At 56.6% G+C, this 27844-nt stretch overlaps 2 protein-coding genes across 2 annotated transcripts; one reads left to right on the top strand and one right to left on the bottom strand.

Annotated features, from left to right (window-relative positions):
- The first annotated feature begins 619 nt into the window (after positions 1–619).
- Positions 620–5155, top strand: HRC (histidine rich calcium binding protein). Its single transcript, XM_012754403.3, has 6 exons — positions 620–2894; positions 2970–3040; positions 3613–3681; positions 3942–3996; positions 4802–4838; positions 5018–5155. The coding sequence occupies exons 1-6, from the start codon at positions 821–823 to the stop codon at positions 5052–5054; spliced, it is 2343 nt and encodes a 780-aa protein (XP_012609857.2). The 5' UTR covers positions 620–820; the 3' UTR covers positions 5055–5155.
- Positions 5141–27762, bottom strand: PPFIA3 (PPFI scaffold protein A3). Its single transcript, XM_012754400.3, has 30 exons — positions 27490–27762; positions 22816–23070; positions 22466–22567; positions 21926–22090; positions 21481–21555; positions 20902–20976; positions 20370–20591; positions 19215–19361; positions 18990–19124; positions 18477–18560; positions 18196–18327; positions 17613–17675; positions 17383–17462; positions 17027–17171; positions 16101–16288; positions 14840–15062; positions 13689–13852; positions 13434–13561; positions 12630–12723; positions 12055–12136; positions 11349–11549; positions 9616–9678; positions 9428–9454; positions 8067–8242; positions 7555–7652; positions 7156–7331; positions 7004–7072; positions 6602–6773; positions 6143–6214; positions 5141–6060 (listed from the first exon to the last, which is right to left on the bottom strand). The coding sequence occupies exons 2-29, from the start codon at positions 23053–23055 to the stop codon at positions 6156–6158; spliced, it is 3585 nt and encodes a 1194-aa protein (XP_012609854.1). The 5' UTR covers positions 23056–23070; positions 27490–27762; the 3' UTR covers positions 5141–6060; positions 6143–6155.
- Between the last annotated feature and the right edge of the window lie 82 nt (positions 27763–27844).

The following is a 27844-nucleotide window of genomic DNA, read 5'->3' as shown; positions in this document are numbered from 1 at the left end:
ACAGAGACAGCCAGGGCCACATGTCCCCTGCCAGCTCTCCCTGATGGGGACAGCTGGGACCTCCGTAACCTGACCCCCCCCTCCCCACCCCAGCTGTATTTATAGCCCTGGCCTGGCTCAGTCCCCTGCCCCCAGATCTGAGTTCCAGGGACAGAAGGTCATGGGTATGCGTGTTGGGGGCAGGGCTCCCTTCCCCCCCATGCCAGGGCCTACATATTGGCGCCCATCCTCCACCAAAGCATCCACTCTGGCTAGAAACTCCCTGTAATCTGACCCTGGATCCTTCCATTGCAGGGGTCTCTCCCCTCCAATATGTCCCTCCTGCCTGCCCCGTGCCCCAGGCTCCCTTAACTTGGCCGCTAAAAGTCTAGCCTTTGTCTCTGCAGCTGTTAAACATGAGCTTGTTGGCAGGTCAGAGTCAAGTCCCTTGCCCCCAACTCCTGGCCAGGGAGAGACCCCTCCACTCAGCCCCTCCCCAGCTGGGAGGAGGAGGAGCAGGAGGGAGGGGCAGGCGGGGACTGACCCAGAATAACTCAGGGCTGAGAGTAAATTTAGCCATAGAGAGGGGAGGAGAAAGACCCTATTGGCTGGGGAGTGGGGAGGGAGGGCCCCAGAGGGGAGTCTGGGGCTTCTGAGACAGCTTCAGAGGGGTGTCCAGAGCCTGACTGACGTGAGGGCCAGAGGAAGGTGACAGGCAGAGACCGAGAGAGACACAGAAAGAGTCAGGCCCCAAAGGACCAAAGACCCCAGCAGTCATCCACGTAGCTGTAGAGGCAGCTGGAGTGAGCCCTGGGAGAAGTTCTGCTGCCTGTCTGTCCCCATGGGCCACCAGGGGCCATGGCTGCACACTGCTGTCCTCTGGGCTGCGGTGGCCAGCCTGCTCCTCCCCCCTGCTGTGACCCAGCAGCTGAGAGGGGCTGGGCTGGGCCTCAGCAACTGGAACAACAATGCCGGAGTCGCCGAGCCCTCAGGGGACATGTCAGCAGAGTTTGGGCACCCCATCCACAACCATAGAGACCATCGAGATGAGAACGAGGATGTCTCCACGGAGAATGGGCATCATTTCTGGAGCCACAGAGAGGAGGACGAAGATGTCTCCAGGGAATATGGCCACCAGCTCCATAGCCGCAGGTACCAAGGCCACGAGGCGGGAGATGACAATGTCTCTGGCGAGGAGGTCCTGACAGAGCATGGTCGGCAGGCACGTGGGCACAGAGCCCATGGGAACGAAGGCATGGAAGCCTCGGCTGAGCTTGGGGACCACCTCCCCCGCCACAGGAGCCAGGGCCATCCAGACGAGGATGAGGATGAAGTTGTCTCCGGCGAGCGTCACCATCAGATCCTCAGGCACGTACACCGAGGCCATGGAGGAGAAGAAGATGACGAAGGAGAAGAGAAGGAGGAGGAGGATGTCTCCACTGAATATGGGCACCAGGCCCATGGGCAGCGAGGCCACGGGAATGACGAGGATGAGGACGTCTCAGATGGACATCTCCATCATGTCCCCAGCCACAGGCACCAAGGTCATGAAGAAGAAGAAGATGATGATGATGACGATGATGTCTCCACTGAATATGGACACCAGTCCCACAGGCACCAAAGCCACAGGGAGGAAGAGGATGAAGATGTCTCAGATGAACACCACCATCATGTTTCTGACCATGGGCACCCAAGCCATGAAGAAGAAGAAGAAAATGATGATGATGATGATGATGATGATGTCATCTCCACTGAATATGGACACCCATCCCACAGGCACCGAGACCACTGGAAGGAAGAGGATGAGGATAACTCAGATGAACACCAGCATCATGTCCCTGACCGTGGGCACCAAGGCCACAAAGAAGACGATGATGTCTCCATTGACAATGGGCCCTCGGTCCATAGGCACCAAGGCCATGAGAAGGAAGAGGATGAGGATGTCTCAGATGAACACGAACATCACGTCCCTAGGCATGGGCACCGAGGCCATGAAGAAGAAGAAGAAGATGATGATGATGATGATGATGATGTCTCCACTGAGTATGGACATCAGGCCCACAGACACCGAGAGCACAGGAAAGAAGATGAGGATGTCTCAGATGAACACCACCACCATCATGTCCCTGACCATGGGCACCCAAGCCACAGAGACAAGGAAGATGAAGATGAATATGTGTCCACTGAACATTGGCACCAAGTTCCCAGAAATGCTCACCATGGACTCAGACTTGAGAAGGAAGAGGAAGAGGAGGAGATCATAGTCCAGTTCAGCCACCATGTTGCAAGCCACCAACCCCAAGGCCACAAGAGTGATGATGAAGAGGAAGACATCCCAGATGAGTATAAAACAGAAGTCCCTGGCCATCACCACCACAGAGTCCCCAGGGAGGAAGATGAGGACGTCTCTGGTGAGCTTGGCCACCAGGCCCCTAGACATGAGCAACTAGACCACAGAGATGAAGGGACTGGCCATGGTCACAGCAGGTCCATCAAAGAGATTAGCCATCAGCCCCCAGAACACACAGGCATCAAGGATAGAAGCCATTCAAGGGAGGGTGAGTCTGAGGAGAAGGAAGAGGATCACAGTTCCCAAGAGGAAGATGATGAAGGTTCGGAGCAGGGAGAGGAAGGTGGCTGCCATGGCTGCGTGGATCAGAAAGATGAGGAGGATGAGGAAGAAGGTCATGGCCTCAGCCTGAGCCAGGAGGAGGAAGAAGAAGAGGAAGACAAGGAGGAAGAGAGGAGGGAAGAGAGGGCTGAGGTTGGGGCCCCACCGAGACGAGGCCACAGGGAGGAGGAGGAGGAGGACGGGCTGGAGGAAGAACTCCCCTTCACCATCATCCCCAACCCACTGGCAGGAAGAGAGGTGGCTGGAGGCGCCTCCAGTGAAGAGGAGAGTGGTGAGGACACAGGTAAATGTCCCGGCCAGTTGTGGGCAGGGAGGAATGGGGTCAGCCTGGATCACTGCTGCCTTCCTGTCCCCACAGGTCTGCAGGATGCCCAGGAATATGGGAACTACCAGCCAGGGTCCCTGTGTGGCTACTGCTCCTTTTGCAATGTATGTTCCCAGCACAGATCCACCCACCAAGCTGTCCCTGGAATTTGTCCCGGGAGCCCTGGGATGCTGTGGGAGGGCTCAGAGAATGGGAGGGGCAGGATCAGTTCCAGGTGAAGAAAGATACTTCTGGGGCCACATGAGGGGTGGACTGAGGCCAGGAGGCTGGGGAGGAGGCTGGGGCAATGGTCCAGGAAGGAGAGGATGAGGCCCAAGCTGCCCCAGGGGACATGGAGACAGAGACAGGGGTCTGTGGCAGAGAGCTGGGGCAGGAGGGAGGGACTGGGGCCTGACAGGCTAGGAGGAGAATAGGGAGAGAGGGGGTAAGAAGCACCCTCAGTCCAGTTCACACTCCCTAGGGGACCCAGGGTCACCCTGGGATAGGAAACCAGGGGCAGGAAAGGGGAGAGAAGCCAGTTTGGAGGGAAGATACTGAGCTCTCAGTGTTGGAGGCAATGAGGGTGGGGAGTCCCAGAAAACGTCCAGGGGGGAGGGGTAGACAAGGGGCAGGTGCCCCCTAAGTGGGGTGGGTTAGGGTTAGGGTTTCCGTCTGACCAGGCTCCTGCTGTCCCCAGCGGTGCACTGAATGTGAGAGCTGTCACTGTGATGAGGAGAACATGGGGGAGCACTGCGACCAGTGCCAGGTAAGACTTCCTTCCGACTCAAGACGCCACCAGGTCTCAGGATGGCCGGGGACCGTCTGGGTACCTCCAGCCCTAAATCCTGGCCTCTGACCCTAATCTGACCCAACCCCATACCCCTGATGCAGCCTTGACTCCACACCGGATGCTGACTCCGACCTTAATCTAGACCTAGTCCCGGCTCCCTTATGATTCCCGCCCCCGTCCTGACCCCGCCCCTGACCACGCCCCGAGCTCACTCTCTGTCCCCATCCCTGTCCCAGCACTGTCAGTTCTGCTACCTCTGCCCGCTGGTCTGCGAAACGGTCTGCACTCCAGGTGAGCACGGGAGGGGCCCAGGGAAAATCTGAGGAAGGGGCTGGACCTAGCAAGGTGAACTGGCGAGGGCGGAGCCAAAGCCCAGAGGCGGGCCTGGAAGGTTGGGGGAGGGGCTAGGCGGAGAGGCGTGGCCACGGCTGTCAGCACGTGGGTGGGGCGGGGCCTGGACCGAGGAACGCAGGGTGGAGTTGCTGCAGCCAAAGGGCAAGAGTGGGTGAAGGGGGCCGGGCGCGGTGGCTCCCGCCTGTAATCGTAGCACTCTGGGAGGCCGAGGCGGGCGGATCGCTCAAGGTCAGGAGTTCAAAACCAGCCTGAGCAAGAGCGAGACCCTGTCTACTAAAAACAGAAAGAAATTAATTGGACAAGACCCTGTCTACTAAAAACAGAAAGAAATTAATTGGACAACTAAAAATATATAGAGGAAAAAATTAGCCGGGCATGGTGGCACATGCCTGTAGTCCCAGCCACTCGGGAGGCTGAGGCAGAAGGATCGCTTGAGCCCAGGAGTTTGAGGTTGCTGTGAGCTAGGCTGGCGTCATGGCACGCTAGCCCAGGCAACAGAGTGAGACTCGGTCTCAAAAAAAAAAAAAGAGTGGGTGAAGGGTCGAGGGGCGGGCCTAGAACCGAACGGGCGAGGCTAAAGCGAAGGGGCAGGGCTTCAAAGGCGTCCCCGTAGAAGGAATTCAGTTTGAGAAGAAATTAGGAAAAAAAGGATGGAGCTAGCCCTAATCCTGCACTCTATGAATGTCCCCCTAATGTCCCTTGTGCAGTAACCCTCCAGCCTCTTTGCTCTGCTCTCCCACAGGAAGTTACGTCGACTATTTCTCCTCCTCCCTGTACCAGTAAGTGTGTGAAGGGGGGTAAGTTTAAGGGCCCTGTTTAGAGAAGCTCCGTCCACCCGGGTTAGTCGATGACCCTGGGACTCCATTTCCCCGTCCGAGAAACGGGCAAGGTGATGATCTCCGAGCGTCCTGGGGCGTGCCTGGGCCACTTCGGCTGACTCCCGCGTCCTCCTCTGCAGGGCCCTGGCAGATATGCTGGAGACGCCGGAACCCTGACCTGGCCGCGCGGGGGCCACGCGGACGGACCTCTCCCTGCCCTGCAGCCCCCTTCCCCAGCCATATTTATTTCTCGGAATAAACGTGCTCCCGAAACCTCATTGTCAGGCGTGGGGTCTGGACTCTCCCGGCATGCGGGTGGGGACTAGAGGCCTGGACTCCTGGATCCTCGAGGTAGTTGGTTTGCTTTCCCGACGTCCTGACAAACGAATCAGTCAACGCGGGAGGTTTTTGAAACAGTTCTCTTTACCCGTGATCACTGAGTGATGCCTGGGGCGGGGAGGCCGACTGCAAGTCGGGGGCGAGGGCTCCCCCACCGTCCCCCGCGCCCCCACGCCACGTCGCCCAGTGGCATCGTGGAAAGAGGATTCTCCCATGCAAACCCCGGAGCCGATGGGGACGGGGACGCAGCGCTGTGCTCCCATCCCCGGGGCACAGACACGGCCACAGCACGGGGGACGGGGAGGCCCCGGGGACACGAGACACGGGGGAGGGAGGGGGACCCCGCCCGCAGTTGACCCCGAGAACCGGCGACCGGACGCGGCGGGGCGGGGCTGAGTGGCACAGGGGGCGAGGCTTGTAGCAGCGAGTCCCCCTCCCCTCCTTTCGGACGAAGAAGGAAGACTTGGGCCCCGCGACCCGGCAGGAACAAGGGGCAGGGCAGCCTCTCCCCGCATGCGGCCCCGGGGGAAGCCCCGCCCCCTGCCCACGGGTAAAGGACACCCGTCTCCCGCCGGAAACTGATCAATAAATTACAAAGTAGAGAAAAGGAAGGCGGAAGTTCGGGGCAGGATTTTCTCCCGCCCGCTTCTTTCCCCCTCTCAGTCCAGTTCATGTGGTTTGGTCCAGGCCCTGCACGGGGAAGCGGGCGCGCACCCCCGCCGGTCTGTACAGATGGTCCAGTCCGCGCGCGAGCTCCCGCCCGCTCTCCCCGGCCGGACCGTACTCCGGGCAGGAGAGGGAACAGCCCAGCCTCTGGAAGATCCTTCCATCCGAGTGAGGTCACCTGCATTGACGCCGAGCAGTGAGTGGAGCAATGGAGATCCCGCGCCGCCCTGCACCCCACGGTCGCCCCCGACGGTCCTCACCTGCAGGCCTGCACTAGCAGGAGTAGGTCCGGACCGAAACGCCGTCTGCCCGGGAACTCCCAGAAGTCTGACCTGGGGGTACAGCGAGCCGCAGTTCAGCCGGGAGCGTCCGCCTCCCGGTCCTCCCCGGGGCTTCTCCGACCCGGGCCTGAACCCCGGGAGCTCTCCCTGGGCCTTCTCCTCTCGAGATCGCCACCACCGCCTGGCTGCACGTCGGCTTCCCTCCCTTCCCGGCGCCAAGGACTCGCTCTCGCACCGCGCGAGTGTCCCTCGGGGAGGGGCTGTGGGATGCATCCACCCCACATCCCAGGAGGGAGTTGGGGCTATTGGGGCCGTCCACTCCTCGGGGTTAGGGAGAAAGGACTAGGCCATTTGAGAACCTGCGATATTGAGTTGGTCCATTTCCCACCCCGGCGAAGGGGAAGGGAGAAGGGGCCGTCGCATTTGGGAGCCCTTCACCTTCCGGCTGCAGCTTGCGGAGGGGGAGCCCCGGCGAGCCCAGGGCTCCTGCTGCGGCCGAGCGAATGTTAGGGGGCAGCATCTCAGCCGAGTCGGGGGTTACGCCTCGGAGGTCCTTCTCTCGGAACATCTTCCGCCAGGACGGGGAGCGGCTGAAGGACTTGGCGCTGTCCTAGGTAGGAGCCCGGCCACGGGTTAGGTACCTGGGACCGGTCTGACTCCGCCCCTTCCTTGACTCCACCTCCTCAGGGTCATTCCTCTCCCTTAACCCCGCCCCTCTCGTGGCCTCGCCTCCAATCAGGACTCTCTAGCAAAGTCAAGCCCCACCCCTTCAGCTCAGACTCGCAGGAGCTTCTCTGGAGCCCCAAGGAACAGAACCTCGGGAACTGCTACCGCGCCCACCTCGTCCAGCCGTCTGTCTGTGCCTAAGGAGATGAGGTTGCTGAATTCCTTCTCCAGGAGCTGCCGAGCCTGGGGAGGGGAGGTGGAGAGGGGTTGGAGCGTGCAGTCTGCGAGGTGGGATGCCCAGCATGCCAGGGCGAGCGGCAGCTCACCTGCGCATTCTGCGTGGGGATCTGCAGAAGCAAGGCCAGGTCGGAGTAGTCGAAGGTCTCGTCCAGGGCGAGCAGCGCCCCGTGCACCCCGCTCTCCGTGAGGTTCGTGGCGAATTCCTTCAGGCCCAGCCCGGACACCCAACCCATGACCCGCTCATTGGACCACACCATCACGTCTGCGGATGAAAGGGACGCTCAGCCACGCCCGTGGCCAGGCGGGTCCAGTCATGCCCACACCTCCATCCCCATGTCCTCTTTCCTGGCCACGCTCCCCATGCTGGCGCCGCCCCTGGTTTACCGTAGAGCTTCTCTTCTGGCCTCCCCGCCATCACCTCTCCTCCAACCCCGATCCCTACCCCTCCACCCGGCTCCCAGAGGGCCTCTTACACTTCTGCTCACCTCGGATCTGGGTCTGACTCTCTTCCCGCCTCCGCTCCAGGTCCTTCCGGTCATAGTTGAGCCGTTTCAGGCACATAATCCCATAATGCAGACTCACCCTGAGCAGCAGGGGAAGTAGAGTCACAGATCAGCCTGCACAACCCCACTGGCTGCTGCTCCTATTGGGCCCTCCCCATTGGCTGTGGTCTTCTGGGAGTCGTTGGGGAGTTGATCGGGGGTTGATTCTATTGATTGTTGACCCTCCCAGGAGGTGGGACATTTTCAACAGGCAGTTCCTATTGGCTAACCTGGAAGGGGTATGGAGCTAACTAGCCAAGCTGTCTCAGGATCTGAACTTTTCCTATGGACCATCTTATAGGTAGAAGAGGCACAGAGTCAAGATTTCCCCCAGAACCTAGGCTAAAGGGCCAAAAATAATCCTGGGAATTTCCCATGGCCAGTCCCACTAGCTAAAGACTCGCCAGGGGTGGGGCCTCCCCTTGGATTGTCCCCATTGGCCAGGCAGCCCCCACCTGTGGAAGCTGTCCACCATCTTGAGTTGGCCCCGGAGCTCCTTCTTGTTAAGGTGATCTAACATTCGGGCGTCCACCAGCGACTCCATGAAGTAGCTGCGATATTGGGGCAGACCCAGGCTGGGCAGCCAGTCGTTCCCCACCCACTCGTGGTTCATGTCGCCATATGCCAGGATCTGGGGCCATGGGCAGGTGAGGGAGGGGTCAGGCCCTCTGGCCCCTTCCCATGTGTGTATGAAAGGGGTACAGTCCACACACACCCCAGATCTAAGGTGGTTCTTTCCTCACCCCATAGCAGGACAATGGCCCATCTCTGCTCAAGACAATAGACCAATCCAAAGGTGTCTCCTACCCCTTTATGACAGATGAGACTCTTGGCTACTCAAACCATAGTCCTGGGACCCACACCATCACCATCACCTGTGGACTTGCTGGAATTGCAGAATCTCAGACCCTACTCCAGGCCTACTGAAATCAGTATCTGCATTTTCACAAGACCCTCAGGTGACGTGTCCTATATATTAATTAATTGATCAATTTTAAGTAAGGGGGGTCTCACTATGTTGCCCAGGCTGGCCTTGAACTCTTGGGCTCAAGCAGTGCCCCAGTAGCTGGAACTACTGGCACCCGGCACGGTGCTATATATACACTAAATTGTGAGACGCACTGGTTTAACACTGCCTCAGCTCCGTCCAACGTCAACTACTCCCCCAAGTCAGGACAGTGGATACTTTCAACGTGGCTCTCCTGCCAACAAAGGATCGTCCCTCTTACAATGCGCTGGAAATCCTAGTCTAATGTTGTACCTAGCCCAGGACAATATCTGGATCAGCCCAGCCCTTCACTCCTTTTTGCCTCTGGAGACAATCCACCCCTCCCCCTGGCTGGAAAAAAAGACCACAGTCCAACATAATTCCTCCATGGCCAGTGAGTTCAAGCCCCCTGCTTCTTGAGAACAAGGGGTTGCTCCTCCTCCACAGCTTCTCCTTCAGCCTGGCCTGCCTCACCACCACCACAACCGATGCTTCCCTTCTGCCCTGGTACACTGGACAGTCCAACGTAGCCCCTGCCCCTCAGCCAGAGGGAAAACAGGATGCCCAACGTCTCTCTCCAGCTATAGCAACGGAACGGCCCCTAGAGCCCCCGAAACCCGCAATGATGCAATGGCCCGTGCACCAGGCTGACAGGAACGATCTGGCCGTCCACATCCCACCCCCAAGCCACAATGAAATAGTCCAGCGCCCCCCACCCCCGCCCGTGGGGATGATGGAATGTTCTAGTGAGGGGAGGGCAGGGCTTGGAGGAGGGGCATCCATGCAGCGTGCACAGCCTGTTCATGCGCCCCACCCCGCGCCCCCTACCTGCTCCCAGCTGATCTCCTTGGTCTCCTGACCCGTTAGTGGGAAGAGGGGAGAGAAGGGGTGGGTTAAGGGGCAGGCATAGGAGGACGGAAGGGACGGACTTACAGACAGCCACAGACTCGGTCCCCGCCCCCACCCTCAGAGAGAGTTAGTGCCACCCCCAAAGGCTGCCGGCAGGGGGCACTCACAGGCTTCGTCGTGGCTGTAAGGGACTCCATCTCTTCGTGTGTCATCCACACGTTTCCTGTGGACTGAGGGGCGGGGGCTGTTAATGGGGGTGGGAGAGGGCCTCGGATGAGGGAAAGGGTAGGGTTAGGGTTAGAGTGTAGACCTCCTGAAGGCCCCACGCCATATGTTTATGTGGATTCTGCTTTCTGGCTCAGAGACTGACAGTGATAGAGAAAATGATCCTTTTTTGAGCACCTGCCACATACCAAGCAAAAGAACATGAGCTTTAGAGCTGGGCGAATTCAGGTTGGAATTGGGGCCCTGCTGGCATTTTGCTGAGTGGCCAGGTGCAAACGATGTCACATCTGTGACCTCATGCAGACATACAGGGTGAGGATTCAGAATGAGGTAGCTGATGCAGCAATGAATGGGGCAAAGGTTTGGTGGCGGTAGTGGGGTTTGTTCACATTTCTTGAGCTACTGTTCCCAACAACCACACGAGTGAGGAACCCATACAGGGGGTCACACATTTATGTAGCCCCTGGTGTCGGGCACCAGGCACCAGGGTGCAGGACACAGCAAGGAGCACAATAGACAAGGCCATTGTCGTCATGGTGCAGAAGATGCAATCAACATATTGTTAATATTCTGGGAAGTTTGAATATAGACCGAATAGTACATGAAATTAACAATAATATTAATGCCTTTGGGTGTGATGAGAGCATGGTGGCTAGGAAGAAGAAAAAGATTCATTAAAGTGAATTTTTTGGGCTAACCTGTTGTGACGTCCTCAAACATTCAATTACAGGTTGAGCATCCCTAACCAGAAAAATCAAAATATGAAATGCTCCAAAATTTGAAACTTTTTAAGCACCAACATGATACCACAAGTGGAAAATTCCACTCCTGACCTGTAACAGGTTGCAGTAAAAATGCCGTCAAAGTTTTGTTTTGTGCACAAAATTATTTAAAATATTGTGTAAAATTACCTTCAGGCTATGTGTATAAGGCATATAAGAAATGTAAGTGAATTTCCTGCTTAGACTTAGGTCTCATCCCCAAGATATCTCATTATGTATATGCAAATATTCCCAAATCCAAAAATAAAAATAAAAATAAAATAAAATTGGAATCCAAACCCCTGCTGGTCCCAAGCATTTTGGGTAAGAGATACTCAACATGTACTTCAGATGCAAAGACACACAAGTGTGCGTGCACACAAACAGCAAGTACAGCAGATTAAGAATTGCTGAATGGATACACGTAATTTTCTGTATGTTTGAAATTTCTCTTAATAAAAAGTTGGAGCAAAAGGATAACATCATTAGAAGGCAGTAAATGCTATGGGGAAAATTACACAGTGATGTCATATTGGAGTGACAGGGTAACCAGTTTAGCTGTTGACTTAGAGAGGGCTTCTCAGGGGTGGTGACATTTTAGCGGGACAGTGAGGAAGAGAAAGAACCAGCCTGGGGGAAACGGAGGGAGGGGTCTTCCAAGCAAGGGAAACAGCAATGCCAAAGACAGGAGTGAGTCAGGGAAGGAGGTGGCCAGGGGCCCCTCATGAGGGACCTCGTGGGACACAGCCCAGCTGGGGCGAGAGGCGAGGCCGAGAGACCTAGGGGAGGTGAGAGCCAATGAGGAGCAGAGTCTGAGGGACGGGCTGGACTGAGCAGGCTCAGGATTGGCTAGTCTGAGGACAGGAGGCGGGGCCTGAGGGAGCGAGGGCGGGGATTGGCCGCCGGGCACTCACCGTGCGGGAGGAGGCGGGGGCGGAGGGCGAGGTGAGCGAGACCATCTCCTGGATGGCCAGGCGCAGCTTGAGCCGGTGCAGCGGGTTGCTGATGCCGATCTCGCGCTGGATCTCCGTGTCCGACAAGTTGGCCATGATGGCGCCACTCTTGACGTTGGCCCGGCAGGCGGCCACGTACCACGCGGGCATGCCTACCCACAGCTGCCGCGGAGGGACAGGGGAGGAAGGGACAGAGAGCACGGGAGGAGAAAACGGGCAGAGATGGGGGCAGCGAGATGGCGTGGGAAACAGACGTGGGAAAGTTCGCAGGGAGAAGGCGCAGGTAGGACAGGCGAAGAGAAGTGGACGAGACGTGGTGGGAGAATCCCAGGGAGGCAAACAGGAGGGACAGAGAAGAGTAGTGCCAGAGTGGAGGGACGAAGAGAGGGAGGGAGAGACAGCATCGAAGAGAGAGAGAGAAACAACAGGAGACCAGGACCCAAGAAGGCATGGCCAGAGGGGCAGTGGAAGGGGAAAGGGGAAAAAGCTGCTTAGATGAACAGGAAGCCTGACCCCTGCCCGGCCCTCACGTGCCCAGCCCACCCCCACCCCCACCTCTGGGCTGGGAGCAGGACCGACCATGCTGGGTGGTCTCCGCCAGCTCCTGGCAGTGGGGCTGTCAGAGGGGCTGGGGATCAACAGTCAGGGCGTTTCTGGGCCCCAGTACCTCCAGCCAGGAGACCACCGTGGGCCCATCCCAGGCAGCAAAAGGCAGGCCCTGGCGGCAGGCCTCTTCCAGGAGTTCGTGCCTGGAGGGGGGTGGTCAGGGGCCAGGACGTGAGCGGTCAGGGATGGAGACCCCCAGCCCTTCGGATGGCCCCTTCACCACACACACTCATAAAAGCACTTTTTATGAATGTAGGAAACATGGTAGAAGGTCAAGAAATACATGTGAATCTCTGTAAATCCTTCACACACACACCCAAATCCCCCTCAAGAAAGAGAAAAAATAAAGAAAAACTCTAGGAGTTCCCAGGCAGCAAGCAAGTTAAAGATCATGGACATCTCCACCTCCCAGCATTTTTTTTTTTTTTTTTTTTAGAGACAAGGTCTCACTCTGTTGCCCAGGCAATCATAGCTCACCATAGCCTCAAACTCCTGGCCTCAAGAGATCCTCCCACCTCAGCCTCCCAAAGTGCTGGGATTACAGGCGTGAGCCACCATGCCCAGCCCCTCCTAGCATTTTATTTTCTGTCTACTATCACCAGTCACACACACACACACACACATTTGAACACTCACTTTCTCTTGTTCCTTCGGTCCTTGTCTCCTGGGCCTGTCAGCTTGGCTAGCCCCAGAGGGTCAGTGGCCAACGTCTCGTCTGAGGGTGTTCCAGCTGGAGGCAGGGAGGGGTCAAAACTTGGAAAGTCTCCAGAGGGAGGCAGAATCTCTCATGCTGGGGTAGTGAGAAAGATGCCAGGAAGGCAGAGGCCCTGAGGGAGTAGTGAGTGAGGCCATATCCGGGAAGTTATAAAACCAGACAGGAACCAATGTCACCTCCTAGGCAGTGAATTGAAGATATCCCCCAAACAGGGCCAGATTCGCTGGGCTGGCTGGCCTTGGTCAGGTGGCAGTGGTGTGCTGGTAACTGCCTAACAACTGGCTCCCAGGGAAGAGAGAAGGGATTTCCTGATTTTTAGCGACTGCCAATTTCCATGGTGTAAATAATCCCATCATGGCCAATTTCAAGCTACCAATATGAGGTCAAGCAGCTCACAAAATTCCTGAAACAACGACTCTCGAAAGCCAGTACAAGCAGACTTCGGTATACCACAGGAAGGACCCTGCCTTTAGGATGCTCCACCCTCTTTCTCTATTTAAAAAATAGGCAGATGAAAAGCAAATTTATTTACCCACCCAGTCACCAGGCAGGCCCCAGAGGGCTTTTTCCCTCCTCCTTTCTACCTCTGCCAAATTCTGACAGAGATATTCTAAATGATTACCAAATGAGTGGAAACACGAGTGAATGTTAAATCTATACGGAACGTGGGAGAGAGGGAAGAAGGAAGGAATAAAAGAGGGAAGACTTGGAATTGGGGTACTCACCAAGAGACGAGCTGTCCCGGCCTGGGGGTCCCATTCGCCCTTTCTCTTTCTTGCCAAAGAGACGGCCTATGGATGACTTGATGCTCTTCTTCTTGGGGGCTTTGTGCAAGGAATCTGGGGTGCCCTCACTGGGTAAGGAGAGAGTGAGGCAGACCCCTTCCGGGCTCCCCCGTCTCCTCCCAAGTCCTTGTCCACTTTCCTTTCTCATCCTCCCAAGCAAGCCCCTCCCAGTCCCCATCCCTTGTCCCTGCTGACCTTCCCCGTGAGGGTCCCCCATCTTCCAGGGACCCTGCTTGAAGTGCCAAGGCCTGGGTCATTCTCTCAAGACGGGCAGAGCGGGGGGTGGGGGGTGGGGTATCTCCTGGGATGGCCGGCCCCTCCCCTCGTGGAGCCCCAGCTTCCTCCTTGGGGACATGATTCTGGGGACAGATAGGCATAGATGCTGGATTAAGCTGGAGGAGTCATGTTGGAGCTTCTCATTAATCGGAGTCTACTATGGCGTGTCTGGGATGGCCCCGGTTTGGGGCGCCATATCTGAAGATCGCCCAGATCAAATGGGGGTGAGTTGCAAAAACACAGAGGCAATGAGTACAGTTACTCCCATTTTTAGTATCTTCCCTTTTGGTGTCAGGAGCAGGACACACTCGATCTCAAAGAAAGCTAATGAGTTACAGGTTCTGGAATCAGAAAAGTTGGATTTAAGGCAATAAAATAGGGCCAACATCTCTTGTCTCCCTCAAAAGTCAAGAATCGGGGCCGGGCATGGTGGCTCACGCCTGTAATCCTAGCACTTTGGGAGGCCGAGGCAGGCGGATTGCTCAAGGTCAGGAGTTCGAAACCAGCCTGAGCGAGACCCCGTCTCTACCAAAAATAGAAATAAATTAATTGACCAACTAAAAATATATATACAAAAAATTAACCGGGCATGGTGGCGCATGCCTGTAGTCCCAGCTACTCGGGAGGCTGAGGCAGGAGGATCGCTGAGCCCCGGAGATTGAGGTTGCTGTGAGCCAGGCTGACGCCACGGCACTCACTCTAGCCTGGGCAACAAAGTGAGACTCTGTCTCAAAAAAAAAAAAAAAAAGTCAAGAATCGAATTCTGAGAATTGAATTATAGTTCTTAAATGTATGTTTAGTCACAGAAACTATTTTTTAATCCTATTCAGAAACTCGATGTATAAGACAAGTAAGTAAAAGCAGACCAGACCTAACTAACGTGAAAGTCGGGGTTCAGGAGCACAGTGACTTTGCCTCCGTTTGCCCTTTGAGTTGGAACCTCTAGGGAAAGCTGAGGCTGTTTTGGAAAGCCACTGGCGTGAGGGGTTATTGTTGGGGTTATTTCTTGGGGAGCCTTGTTTCTGAACTCTCCCCACCTCCCCACCCATCTGAGCCCTCAGAACACTCACAGCCTTGTCGGTGCCCTCACGGGCAGGGCTGGGGGGTGCCAGACGGGGTGTTGAGTGGCCAGAGCTGGGAGGTGACGGGCTGGCAAGGGTAGAGGTGGTGAGGGAGGGGGGCAGTGAGCAGCTGCTACGGTAGCGGCCCAGCGAGTCCAGGCCAGAGCTGGACACGCGGCTCTCCAGCTCCTCTGCCCTCTGCTCCGTAGTCTCCTTCTCCTCCTGGATTAGCCTGAGCAGGGAAATGGGGGAGACTGGGTGAGAGGGCTGCAACACACAACGGGACAGGGAGACTGGAGATCACAAGGGGCCAGGAAGGCTTGGTGGGCAGGGGGAATTCTAGGCGCAATGAAGTCACAGGGTTCTGGCGGATTCATGAAGGCCCCATGGGTTCAAGGGGCGTCAAAGGGTCAGGACAGTCTTAGCAAGTCATGGAAGGACTGTCAAGGTGATCAGGCTCTGCATTAGGGTGGCCCTGATGATAGCCAAGTGTTTTCTAGAAAATCATAAAGGGATTACTATGGGCAAGAGATCAAGTTCCAAGGAAGATTGCTAGAATAAGGTCACAATAAGAGCAGGGTGAGATCAGGGACTCTGAGGTCAATCTAGGATCTGGGAAGGTCATGGAATCATTGAGTATTTGAGAACTGATACAAGTCACAGTTTGAATGGAAGGTCGTGGTCACATTGGTATATTTGCTGGGGGCAGTAGGGAGTGTCTTACTATAGGAGAACTGCTCAATAGGGCAAGTGTTGGAGATTGAAGTGGATGTTACATTAGTGGGGATTTTTAATGAATTGAGGACTTTTGTCATATTAGGTAGAAATTCTTGGAATATGGAGTTGAAGTTCTTGATTAATGTGTTAGGATGAGATTCTTGGTGTTTGGGGTTAGACACCTTGTTCTTGTGTTGAGATTCTTGGGGTCCTGGAAGACTCTGGGTACTGCTTATATGAAGCCACAAAATCCATGGCATATTGGAAGATTCTGATGTATTGGCTTGAGGAATCTGGATGTATTTTGGAATGCAGTCATGGTGTGTTGGGAAATGGTGAGTGCTAATGGGGGGATATATATGCATGTAGCACACAGAAGACTTCTGAGTGTATCCTGGGGGATTCCTGAGGGTAAGAGAGAGTGTTGGGCTGGGAGAATTTCTCATGGATGGTGGGAGAGGAGGTGGGCTCAGGGCTTCAGATCAGTTTCCAGAGCCAAAGGGGCTGCAGGGTCAGCTCAGGCGGGGCACAGAAGGACAGGGCCAGTGCTCACTTGATCTCCTTGTTGATGGCCTCCAGCTGCTCCTGAAGCATGATGGCCAGCGTCTGCACGTCAGCCTGCCCACTGGGGGACAGCAGCTCGGCCCCAAACATCCCCTCTGCCTCTTCCTCATCCGAGCCATCCAGCTCCCCAGGGAATGGGGGTGGTATGGAGCCTGCAGGGGCAGATCGCTCCCAATCCTGTCTCTGTGTGGGGACAGAGGGACACCAGGTAGGTGGGTGTGAAGGTTGGTGCTGGGTCTTTGCTCAGTGATCCTGACCTTGCCCACCCCACCTGACCCTGCCCACTTGCCCTGATGCCTTTCCCAGCCTAGCTTTCTCGCTTGATATCTTGGTATCATGATAGCTCACTGCAACCTCCAACTCCTGGGCTCAAGTGATCCTCTTGCCTCAGCCTCTCAAGTAGCTGGGACTACAAGTCCATGACACCACACCCAGCTAAATTTTTCTATTTTTAGTGGACATGGGTCTCACTGTTGCTGAGGGTGGTCTTGAACTCCTATACTCAAGTGATCTGCCCTCCTGCCTTGGCCTCCTAGAGTGCTAGGATTACAGGCCAGGTTCCTGTACTTGACCCCTCCCCACAGCCATGCCCTCCAAGCCATGCCCACGCCCATGACTCCGCCCCTTCCCCATGAGCCCGCCCACTTCTCTTCTCCACCTGGCCCCACCCACTCTGGGATTCTTCACCCCTTTCCTCATCCCAGTGTTATTCTCATGTTCTCACCAGGTAGCAGGACATCCACATGAAGAGACATCCAGGCAAGAGGGATGATGGGATTGTGGGAGAAGGACAGAAGACAGGGTGAGTCCAGGAGACCCTGCCTCTCAGCCCAGCCTCCTCCCACAGCCCCAGGGATTTCCCACCGCTGCCTGCCCAAGCCCTACACAGTCCAGGCCCCAGAGTTAGCTGCTGACCTTGGAGGGCTCATCCTTGACCCCTGACCAGCGGCCCCTCTTGCCTGCCCGGCCACTGCCAGCCCCATAGGGGTCCAAGTGGGCACCAGAAGGTAATGTGGGTGCCTGGGAGTAACGGAGCTCCAGGGCACTGCCAGGGAGAGACCTGTTGTAGGCATGGAGAGGGCAGTCAGGGACCAAAGAGAACAGAGGTCAGGGGTCACAGAGATAGGCCTGGGGTCAGGGGTCATGAAGTCAGGGTCAAAAACAAGAGGGATCAGTGGAAGTCTCAGGAGGACAGTTAACTGGAATCAGAAGGGATGAGCTTGGCCAAAGGGGATCCATGGGCAGAGGCGGTGCAGGAGGACTATTGTCACCTGGAGTAGGAGGATGGTGGCCTCCCCCTCAGCTGGTCAATCTCCATCTGCATCCGTTCCATTTCAGCCAAGAGCTGCTCCTGGGGGGCAGAAGGTTGGAGATGTCAGGTCAGAATCTGCCCCGCCCCTAAGGGACACCCACTCCCAGCCTTGCTGACTGAAACCTCAGCAATCCCTGCCCCGCTTCCCTCCTCCTGCCCCTCCAGGTCCTGCCCTCAAGGCCACCCTACCTTGTTAAGCAGCAGCTCATCCTGAAGCTTCTTCATGTTGGCTATCTCCTCGCTCAGTGAGTTCTGTGAGGACAGGAGCGAAGGGAGAAAGTGGGGCCTGTAGAAGGCATGCCCTAGTCCCAAGGGGACTCAGGAGGAATGAGATGGGCACAACTGGAGAGGTGACGGGGAGGGCGATGTTGGACCAAGGACACATCTGGGGAGGGAAGTCGTGGGAGCCCAAGGATGGACACTGCCTGTAATCTCAGAGGATTGAGGGTTTGAGGGTCCATAGGGTTAAAGGTTTGGGGAAAAGCCGAAGACTCGGGGTATGGGTGGCCCCAGAATTCAGCTCTTAGAGTGTTTAGAACACCTCCCATTCTCACTCCCTGCAAACCTCCAGGCCCTGCCCATTCCAAATGTTCATCACTGGGTGGAAAAGTGTTCTCGGCAGTAGAGCAGGGAAGTCTGTCAAATTCAGGATGCCCAGGTTTAGGGAGAGCTCAGATAATGAATGCATCAAGGGACAAGGTCTGGGACCCCAGGATTCCAGCGAGAGGCAGTCCAGCATTCCTGGTCATCACAGTCCTGGGTTGGGGCGCACCTTCTCTTCCAGTGCCCCCATGCGCTCCTTGAGGTGAAGCTGTAACCGCTCGTTGGACTCGCTCAGCAGCTTGTCCACTGTCTCAGACAGCCGCTTATTGTGGTCATCGTTCATCTTCTCCCGCTGGCGTGCCTGTCCAAAGGACAGCAGGGCAGGGGTGCTCAAGCCCATCCTGCCCAGTGTACCACCCCTGCTCAAAGCCCCGCCCCATCCCTGCCCCTCACCTAAGCCCCGCCCCCAACCTCAAAGCCCCACCCTCTCTACAGCCCTCAGCCCCTCACCCGCTGCAGCTCCTGGTTCTTCTCTTCCAACTGGGCCTCCAGCTGTCGAAGCCGTTCCTCAAAATTCCCATGACGTTCCTCAGCCTGGTAGTTGGAACCCACAGCGTGGTGACTTTACCCCACCAGGATAAAGTCAGGCTCCAGGCCCCATCTCCTTCAACACTGGGTGCCAGGCCCCGCCGCCAGAGTACCAGGTTCCTCCCCTGCACCTGCGGTTCAGGCCCTGCCCCTGTGCCTAGTCACCTAGTCTAGTGTCTCAGGACCTGTTCTGTCCCTCTCAGGTTCCAGGCCACGCATCCCTTCGGTCCAAGGTAGAGAACATATCCCACTCTCACGCCCCTGCAAACCTCCAGGCCCTCCCCATTCCAAGTCCTGTCCCTTCCACCAGAGCCCAGGCCCCGCCCTTTCCACAGAACCCAGGCTGCAGGCCTAGCTCCTACCCCTCCAGACCCACGGCCCCGCCTCCTCTAGACCCCCCCAGACTCCGGGCCCCCACCCAAGGCCTTCGCTCACCTTGTTGAGCGCTGCCACGCGCTGGGCCAGCTGCGCCTCTATCTCGGGCAAGGTCTCAGCCTTCTGCAGCGTCTGCTGCAGCTTCTGCTTGGCGTCGTCCAACCACTCGGCCAGCTGACGGCTCTTCTCTTCACTCTGGAGGAGGGAGAGGCAGAGGGAGGGAAGGGGCTAGGTCACTCGGGCCACAGCTTCGCCCCCAACGCCCCTTCCCGGCTGCGCCCCCACCTGCCGGTACAGCGACTCCTTGCTGGCCAACTCGTTCTCCAGCTTGTCGTTGGCGTCGTGCAACGACGTGGCCTCGCGCTGGGCGCTCAGGTAGCGCTTCTCCAGCGTCGTGATCCGCTCCTCCATATCCTCCCGCTGCGCCAGCGCCTGAAGAGGCGGCAAAGGGCCTCGTGGACTACAACTCCCAGGAGTCGCTGGGGTAGCCTAGGCTTAGAACCCCCAGTCGAGGCCCCCAGGGTGTCCTGGGAAATGAAGTGCCCTGCTACCTGCGTGTCAGAACGGTGGTACCACACCTGCCAAGAGATCCCAGGACTAGCCCACCTTAAGTCCTCTGCCATCTGAGAGTTCAAATGGAGGTACTGCACCTCCATGCAGCTTCTAGGGAAGTACTGGCTTAAATTCTCCATGTACAGATGATCTAAAGCCCATGGGAAGCCCATGGGATGTGAAGTCTCTACTCGAGCCAATCTCCTCAAAACTCCAGGCCTTAGATTTCTCAGTAACTTCTAGCACAGAGCAGGCTTAGAATCACAGTAAGCGTCCTAGGATCTCATAGGAAACAAAGTTCCCATTTATCCGAAAAGCAACACCTCCCAAGAGCCACCAGAGTAACGCAGGCTTAGAACCCTAAAGGAGGGGCTCCAGGGTCTCATGGGAAGTGGACTCCCATCTGGTAGCCGGTATGGTGGAGCCACACTTCCCAACAGTCCCTGCGGCCATCCAGGCTTACAATTGGAGGCGAAGAACCTAGCAGATGGTGAGAAATGGAGTGTTCACTCTTCTTTCTCATTCACTACCTTCAAGAATCCTGCCCCGATGTTTCCTAGCAGTTCCCTAGGGCACGGGGTTTAGGATCAAGGGCAGGGAGCGCAATGCCAACAAATGATTCAATTTAGAGGCACCAGAGAATGTCCCAATGATAACTATGACCAGTTACTGACCACCTACTATGTGCCACATGCTAACCCTCTGATAAAAGTCATAAATCCCATTTTATGGATGAGGAAACTGAAACTCAGAGAGGAAGAGAGGCCACACAGCTGGTAGACTGAATCCAGGCTCCACCATTCATGAGCTCTGTGACTTCGGGCAAAGAGGGAGAGGGTCAGGGGAGGGGAGGGACAGAGGACAGCCCACCAGAGGCTCCGAGCTCACCTCCTTGAGGTCTCGCTGCAGCTTGGAGTTGGCTTCCTCGGCCTTGCCCAGCTCGCGGTGAGCAGCGCCCAGCTCCTCCTCCAGCTGGCTCATCTGACGGCACAAAACCGCCAGGCGCTCCCGAAGCTGGCACACCTCTGCACGCTGCCGCTCCAGGGCCTCCTCCAGCTCCGCTGTGCGACGGTTTGAATCTCCGCCAGGACCCAGGCCATTGGCAAGGGTCTGGAATGAGGGAGGAAAGGGCAGAACCCAGAGTGGGGAGCACAGAGACATAGCGGGAATGCAAGGAGAAAGTTGATCAGCTCAGACCAGGGAAGGCTCAAAGGTAGTAAGGGTCATGCAAGTCCGAATCCACAGGGTCAGCGAGGGTCACAGAAGTTAGCTAGGTGACCTGAATCAGAGGTCAAAGCCCAGTAAGGGTCTTAGGGGTTCAGATGTCTTAGGGTCAGTGAGGATCACACCAAACATTAAAAAGACCATCACAAAGTCGGGGAGTTGAGTGGAGGTCACCGAGGGGGGACTTCCATCTCACCTGCCCCTCCCCATCCTTGCCCGGCTCTTCCAGCCCTGACCGCCGCCTAGACAGCTGCTCTCGAAGGCTCAGAGTCTGGAAGAGTGAAAGAGGAATCAAAACCAAAGGGCTCCTCCAAACCCCAGCTTTACTGCCTACTGGTGCTGGCCCTCTGAGGGGATAGGTGCCCCCATCTGAGATGCCTCTGGTCCTGCTGGGGTCACCCTTACCTCAGGGTCTACTCTTAGACCCTGTGGCCCCATTGTATCTCTCCATAGCTGCCGCCATCCAAGCAGTCTACACTAACCCTTACTCTTAGCCTCCTGGTGGAGGGTTCCTGTTTAGCCCCGCCTTTCCCCATCCAACCACCTCCTCCCTAGTCCCAGCTTGAGCCTGGGGCCCTGGTTCTCACCTAGGTCTCTCCCCTTAGCACTCCCCATTGCGTTCCTCCTTAGGATCCCCGCTGGTTTCTCTCCACAGTACAGCCCCACTGGTTCTCTGCCCTAGTCCTGGCCCAGTAGGTTCTCTTTGGAACCCACCCAATCAGCTCTGCACCATTGACCACCCATTAGCACCTCCCCTTCTTGGCCACGCCCCCACCTCCTGATTGCTCAGCTCCAGCTCCTCCTCTAGCACTGCCACTCGCTCCAGCGCCATCCGCAGCCTCTCCCGGACCTGGGTATGCCGACAGGACAGGAGTCAGATGGAGACCAGACCCTCCCCCCAATCTAGGACAGTTGACCGTGGCCAGAGCACCCCTGGGACAGCTCTGATAGGGCACCAGCAGGACTCTCTCCATAATGGGTGTGCAGCCCCAACCAGCTACCCAGGAAGCCCCACCCGCTGGTAGCCCCCACCCTAACTCATTTTTCTATTCTAAACCAGTCAGGTCCTTGTCCCTCGTAGCCTGTCCCGATGAATCACAGTCAACAGTCTTCCCACCCCCCACGCAGTCACAGCCAGAACCTCTCCTCTTCAGGACAGCCCGAGTCAACCACGGGTTTCCATTCCCTCCCCCCCCCCCTGGCTTTTCCAATTCCCATACCTTCTCATCCAGGGCCTTGTGGTGCTCGAAGAGGGACTTTAGAGCCTTGAGCACCTCCACCTCGGAGGAGACCCCGCCTGGGGACTGGGCCTGGCGCTTCACCACGGTCATGCGCAGTGACCTCTCGTGCCTGGACACCAGGCACTCCAGGTGTTCCAGGAGGAGCTACAGGGATAGGGCAACGGGTCAAGAAAAAGAGGCAAGGGAAAGGGGGCAGGATTGAGGAAAAGGGTGACAGGTGGGACGGACACATGGAGGAAGAAATGGAGCCGAGCGAAGGGGCACCGAGAGAGTCGGGTCAGGAAAAGAGAGTGATAATAAAGGAAGGGTAGGAGTCAAGGAAGGAGTGGTACAGAAGAAGAGAAAGTTATGGAAATAGGGAGAGAACACGGAAGGAGTAGGACCAGAGGAGGAGACCAGCCAGGAAATGGGAGCAGGGAAGAGGAAAAGACCTGCAGGCGAGATGCGGGGCGTGGGGGGGAGCTGCAACCCACGAGGCCACGCCCACCCCGCTTAGGCCCCGCCCCTAACTCCCCTCACCCGCGTGTTGTTCCTCTCAGCCTTCAGCTCTGCAATCTCTTCCTCCCTCTCCAGCAGCTGCTCCCGACACAAGTTCAGCTCCTTTGTCAGAGCTGCAAACTCCTATTCAGGCACGGGCAGGATCGGGACAATCAGATCAATCCTCTCCGTCGCCTACATTTCACGGGACTGGAAGTTTGAAGGCCCCGCCCTCCCCGCTGAGTCCCGCTCCTTCTGGCCGCGCAGGCCCCGCCCACCAACACAGGCCCCGCCCCAGACTCCTCCCTTCCAAGCGGCAAGCCCTGCCCCTTCCGGGCGCCCCCTCCGCGGGGCCCCGCCTCCCTCAGGCCCCGCCCCGGCCCCGCCCAGACCTGAGGCAGGGCGATGCTGAGCTGGCGCTGCAGCGAGTCCTTCTCGTGGCCGAGCTCGCGCAGCCGCAGCTGCGCCGTAGCCAGCCCGTCTTGCGCCTCGCGCAGCGTCTCGAGCAGGCGCTCGCGCTCCGTGAGCATCGTGACCATGAGGCGCTCCAGCTCGCCGCCCGCCTCGTCCGGGCCCAGCGCCGAGCCCCGCCGGCCATCCTCACTGATCGTGGGCATCACCTCGCACATCATGGCGGCGGTGCCGGCCTGCGGGTGCGGCGAGGGGGCAGTGAACAGACAGGCCTCGTCCCGGCACAGGCGGAGAAACTGAGGCATGTCACTCTGATACTACATAGGGGCAACCGAGGTGAGGCAATCCAGGGACTGCCCAGAAGAAACTGAGGCCCAGCCACTCTTATCATGACACAGGGAAACTGAGGCACCACCACCCAGGCATTCTGCCAGGGAAACCACATGCTGCCAGGGGAAACTGAGATCTATCCACTCTAATTATGGCACAGGATAAACCTAAACCCATTGCTCTTTAGGAAAAGAGTCCTGGCCACCGGGATGTCAGACTCCGTAAGACACTGGCAGCAAACCTAGGCCTGACCCACTCAGGAACCCAAGCTGGGGGACCCAGCCATTGCCTGAGTGCACGTGGAACAGTCTCTACCTATTCTAGCTTTGCTGAGAATCTCCCTCAACTCACTGCATGGGTGAGAAAACTGAGGCCGAGGCCAGAACCATGTCTTAAGGAGGCCACAGGGCTGGGGACACAGAATTAGGTCACTAGGACGTGGTTACCTCTATAATCTTACAGGGATGGTCTTCACCTACTATCCAGCCCAACTCCTGCCGCCTTCACTTTCCCAGATTGCTAGCCCCTGGCTTCAGAAGACCCACTCCAAGTGAAGAAGAAGAAGAAAAAAAAGCACAGCTATGGACCGTCCTCTCCACGACCCAGGAGTCCAAGAACTAGCTCCCTCTTCCCTCAGATCACAGAAGTCTAGGCACCCCCCAGTCCCTTTCCTCCCCAAGACCCAGGAATCTGAGCCTCCAGACCCCTCCTCCCCAGTCCTAGGAAACCACACCCCCAGGAGACAAGATTCTGGGCTCTCATCCTACTCCTTAGACCCAGAAATCCCAGCCCTTAGATTCCTCCTCCCTCAGGGCCTAAGAGTCCGGGTGCCCAGCTTCTCCAAGACCTGGGGGTTCTGGACTCTCCCCTCCGCCTGCAGCCCCAGCTCTTGTGGGGCTGTAACCAAGTGTAGGGGAGGAGGTAGGGGCGGGGTTTCTGGGGCAGGAAGGCAGGGCTTTGGACACTGGAGCCAGGGGAGGAGCAGAGATGAATCGAGGCCCCTTGAGCCACTCCCTCCCCACACATCAGGTCCAACGAGTCCAGCTGGCCTGGCCGAAAGCAAGAGGGACTTTCACTCTGTTCCTTCCTTTCCTTCTCCCCCTGCGGGCCTTGGCATAACCGGTTCTGACAGTGGATGATTCCCAGCCCCGCCCAATTATGTGGGCTGTGTCCAAAGCCTGGGACTGGGGCCTTGGACTCCTGGATCAGAGGAGGGGGCTGAGAGCCCTGGGACTGGGAGAAAGGACAGTTGGGTGCCTGTACCCTTGGGTCTCAGAAATGGTGCATCTTTACAAATGCTTAAGTTACATATAAAAAAGAGAAAAAAAAAAGAAAGAAATGGTGCATCTGAGCATATAGACAAGTGAATCTCAGCACTCAGAGTCAAGATTCCGGAAAATGTTTATAAGAGGGCAGGCCAATCTTAGGCCAAAAACCAACATGATATCTAAAACCCACCACAACACAGGATGTTTTAGGGAGGCTGCTTTAGAACCTTAAAGTCACTGAGAAGGAAATAAAAAACATAGACTATAGAAAACTACTGGCATGAAGACACAGTAGAGTGCAGTGGGCTTGGGGTAAGAACTGCACATAGGGCTACGCAGAGGGACATTTTCTAGAACTGAGGGCTAGAACCTACAACTCAGAGCCAGCCAAGAGCAACCCAATAACATAAAGAGTGTCTGGGTCAACCTAGGATCCCTAACTCAGAGAAGAGCCTACGATCATACCTAATGCAATACAAAACAAATGTAGTCAGGAGTATAATCTAGAACTCCACTAGGGATGAAGGTATAACACACAATATAGCAGGGATCACATTCTTGGCTTTATCACCTGTCTAGATAATCCTAGAACTCAGAAAGCAAAAGATGTGTTCTAGAATTCAGAACATGCTCTGGAGGGGAAGAAAAACCTAGGAAGTAGCAAGAAGTTTGCCTAAAACTTAGAAGTGTCTGAAGGAAACTGCAAAAGGATGTGTGTTGAGAATTGAGAATTTTCTGGAATAAAGAAGGAGCTGTCAAAGGAGGGGGAGTAGGGGTTCTGGAAATAAGAACATTTCTAGGCTGAACACTCCAGAAGAAGAGAGAACCTAGAACATAGTTAGAATGCCAAGTGGCAGATGGAGGAGAAAGCCCACAATCCACCAGGGGAAAAGTTCTAAACTAAGGCTACACTAGGGAAAAGATGGACAGAGAAGGTGGGAATGAGTGGGTCTAGAACCTAGAACCTGAGGAAGAAAAATTTAACATAGCACACTTCAATGGGACTCTCCTAGATTTCAGAATGTGAAATTAGATGGAACCTAAACCAGAGAAGTGCATTCTAGAATTAATAGTACAAATTGGAAAAAGGCTAGAGCACATACTTGGAACACATACATTTTTAAAGTTAGAATGACCCTGGGAAGAGAGCAACGTGGCTGGAACCAAGAACATACATAAAATGACAATTGAGCAGAAAAGAATTAAGGACTGGTTGCTAGAAATTTGGAACATGACTGAGGAGAGGGTGAGATGAGAATTTGGCTTGAGGATGTTATCTAGATATTTGAAAAGATAAATGGGAAAAGACATGTCTCAAATTTAGTATCTTGCCTAGAACTCAGACCATGCCTTGAATGAAGACAACACAGAGAAGTCATCTGGGGAATGTTCTAGAATTTAGAAGGAATCTAGAACATGGAGCAATGCAAGGACACATATGCAACTAGAAATGTGGAAGACAGTGGGTAGGTTCTAGACCACCTAATGAGCCTAGGCCACAGAACACATCTAGAGGAAGTGTTGTGAGTTTGGCTCTTCAGCCTGAGAGAGTGTTCTTTGAAAATGGGACCCATGATTGGCCCTCAGGAGGCAGTGGGGTGCTGGAAACATCTCAAGAAGCTGGGGTCTTAGGGGAAAGAGTAGAGAAGAGAATCCTGAAGCCCAGCACCTGAGATGATAAGGGGACAACACAGGGGTTTGCCAAGGCCACAGGAAATGTGAAGTTGATGGGGGTGGTCATATGGCTGTGAGGACCTGGGTCTCTAAAAGTGACAGCTGAGGAGCTTGATACCTGGGGGAGGAGCAGGGATGGGATCCTAGACCCCTAGATCCTTGTGTAGGTAAAGGATGGGGGGTTAGAAGCTTAGAGCCTGAGTCCTTATTTGGAGGGAGGGCTGGGGCAGGTAGCCTCAGTGGACAGTACAGAACCTGGATCTGAACTCCTGAGGCCCGGAGGGGATGCAGGACTGGGGACAAGACATCTAGGTCTCCAAGGGGGAGGATGGACAGAAATCAAAGAATTGCATTAATAATTGCTTTCTGGGTCCCCGAAAGGGAGAGAGCCCTGGTGCTTGAGTCCCTAAGGGAGCAGAGGTTGGGTGACAAGAAGCTTAATATATTTGTCTGAGGTTGCACAGGGGATGTTGAACTGGGTTCTGAGGGGGGCAAAAGCTGGGAAACTGGATTCTTAGGTCCTGACGGGGTGAGGGCTATCAGCTGGGTCCAGCAGATGGAGTGAAACACTGACAAGCTTCCAGAACAGGGTAGGAGCTGGATACCCGGGTGCCAAGGTCCCTAAGGTGGACAGGGAAGGGAAATTCAGAAGCCCTGGCTTCTCAGGCAGCAGCTGGAGTCCCAAAAACCTGGGGTGCCGAGGACCGGGCCAACAGCCTGGCCAGCAGAACGGTGAGGGCGACCGGGACGCCCGGGTCGGGGAGGGCCCGGGTATCCCCGGGTCAAAGGCGCGGCGGGGGGGATCCCCGCGCCGCCTGCGCCCCCTCCCTGGCGGCTGCAGCATGAGGTGGGGGAGGCGAGCCTGCCGAGTGTGCTGACCATGGACAGCTCCGGAGCGGGCCTGTGTCCAGGGCGGCCGCCCAGCCGGCCTGGACCGAGGGACGCGACCGGCTGTTGAAGCCGAAGGCTGAAGACCGGCAGACAGGGTGCGCGAATGGGGGACGATGCGGACGCGACGGGGGGCAGCTGGCTGTGGCCGGGGGAGTCTGACACAGCCTTGCGGGTGTCTGGAGCTCCCAGGACTGGGCCGAGAAGGGGGATCTAGGTTCAGAGGGGGGTCCCGGGGCTGCACTGGGAAATCCAGGCTCCTGGGCCCTAGAGGAGGTGCAAGGCGGCGGTACGCCTGGGATTCTAGGGTTCGGTTGGGGACTCTGGGCGCTGGGAGGGGCACGCCGGAGTCTTTGGGGTTGGGTTGTGAAATCTGGGCTCTGGGGTCCCCAGGGATAAGGAAGAGAATGCAGGATCTTAGGGAGGCGGGGGAGGCTCGCCGAGGGGTCCCCGGGGTGGGCGCTGCCAGGCGGGCCGGGCCGGGCTCTTACCTACCTGGTCCGCGGCGGCTGCGGGAGGAGCTGGGCTGCAGGAGGGACGTGGGGTGGGGTGGGGGGACCGGGCGGGGCCCCTGGCGACCGCCGGGGCCCGGATCTGTAGCTCCGGAGCCCTGTCTCCGCCGCTCGCGCGGGCTCCGCGTCTCTCGCTCCGGCTTGGGCGCTGGGGACCCCCCTCCCTGTCACGGTCTCACAGCCCTCTACCCCTTAAAATAGTCCCCTGCCCCTGTCACCGTTCAGCCTCCCCCCGCGAGGCCGCAGCCGCCAGATCCAGGGGTGCCCACCAGCGCCCCCAAATCCCACCTTCCCCCCCAAAAAATTCCTCCTCCCTCCCCCTCCCCCCCACAGCACCC

The sequence above is a fragment of the Microcebus murinus genome, chromosome 16, assembly GCF_040939455.1.
Source record: "Microcebus murinus isolate Inina chromosome 16, M.murinus_Inina_mat1.0, whole genome shotgun sequence".
NCBI lineage: Eukaryota > Metazoa > Chordata > Mammalia > Primates > Cheirogaleidae > Microcebus > Microcebus murinus.
The sequence above is the reverse complement of the archived record's forward strand: the minus strand, read 5'-3'. Positions and strand labels throughout refer to the sequence as shown.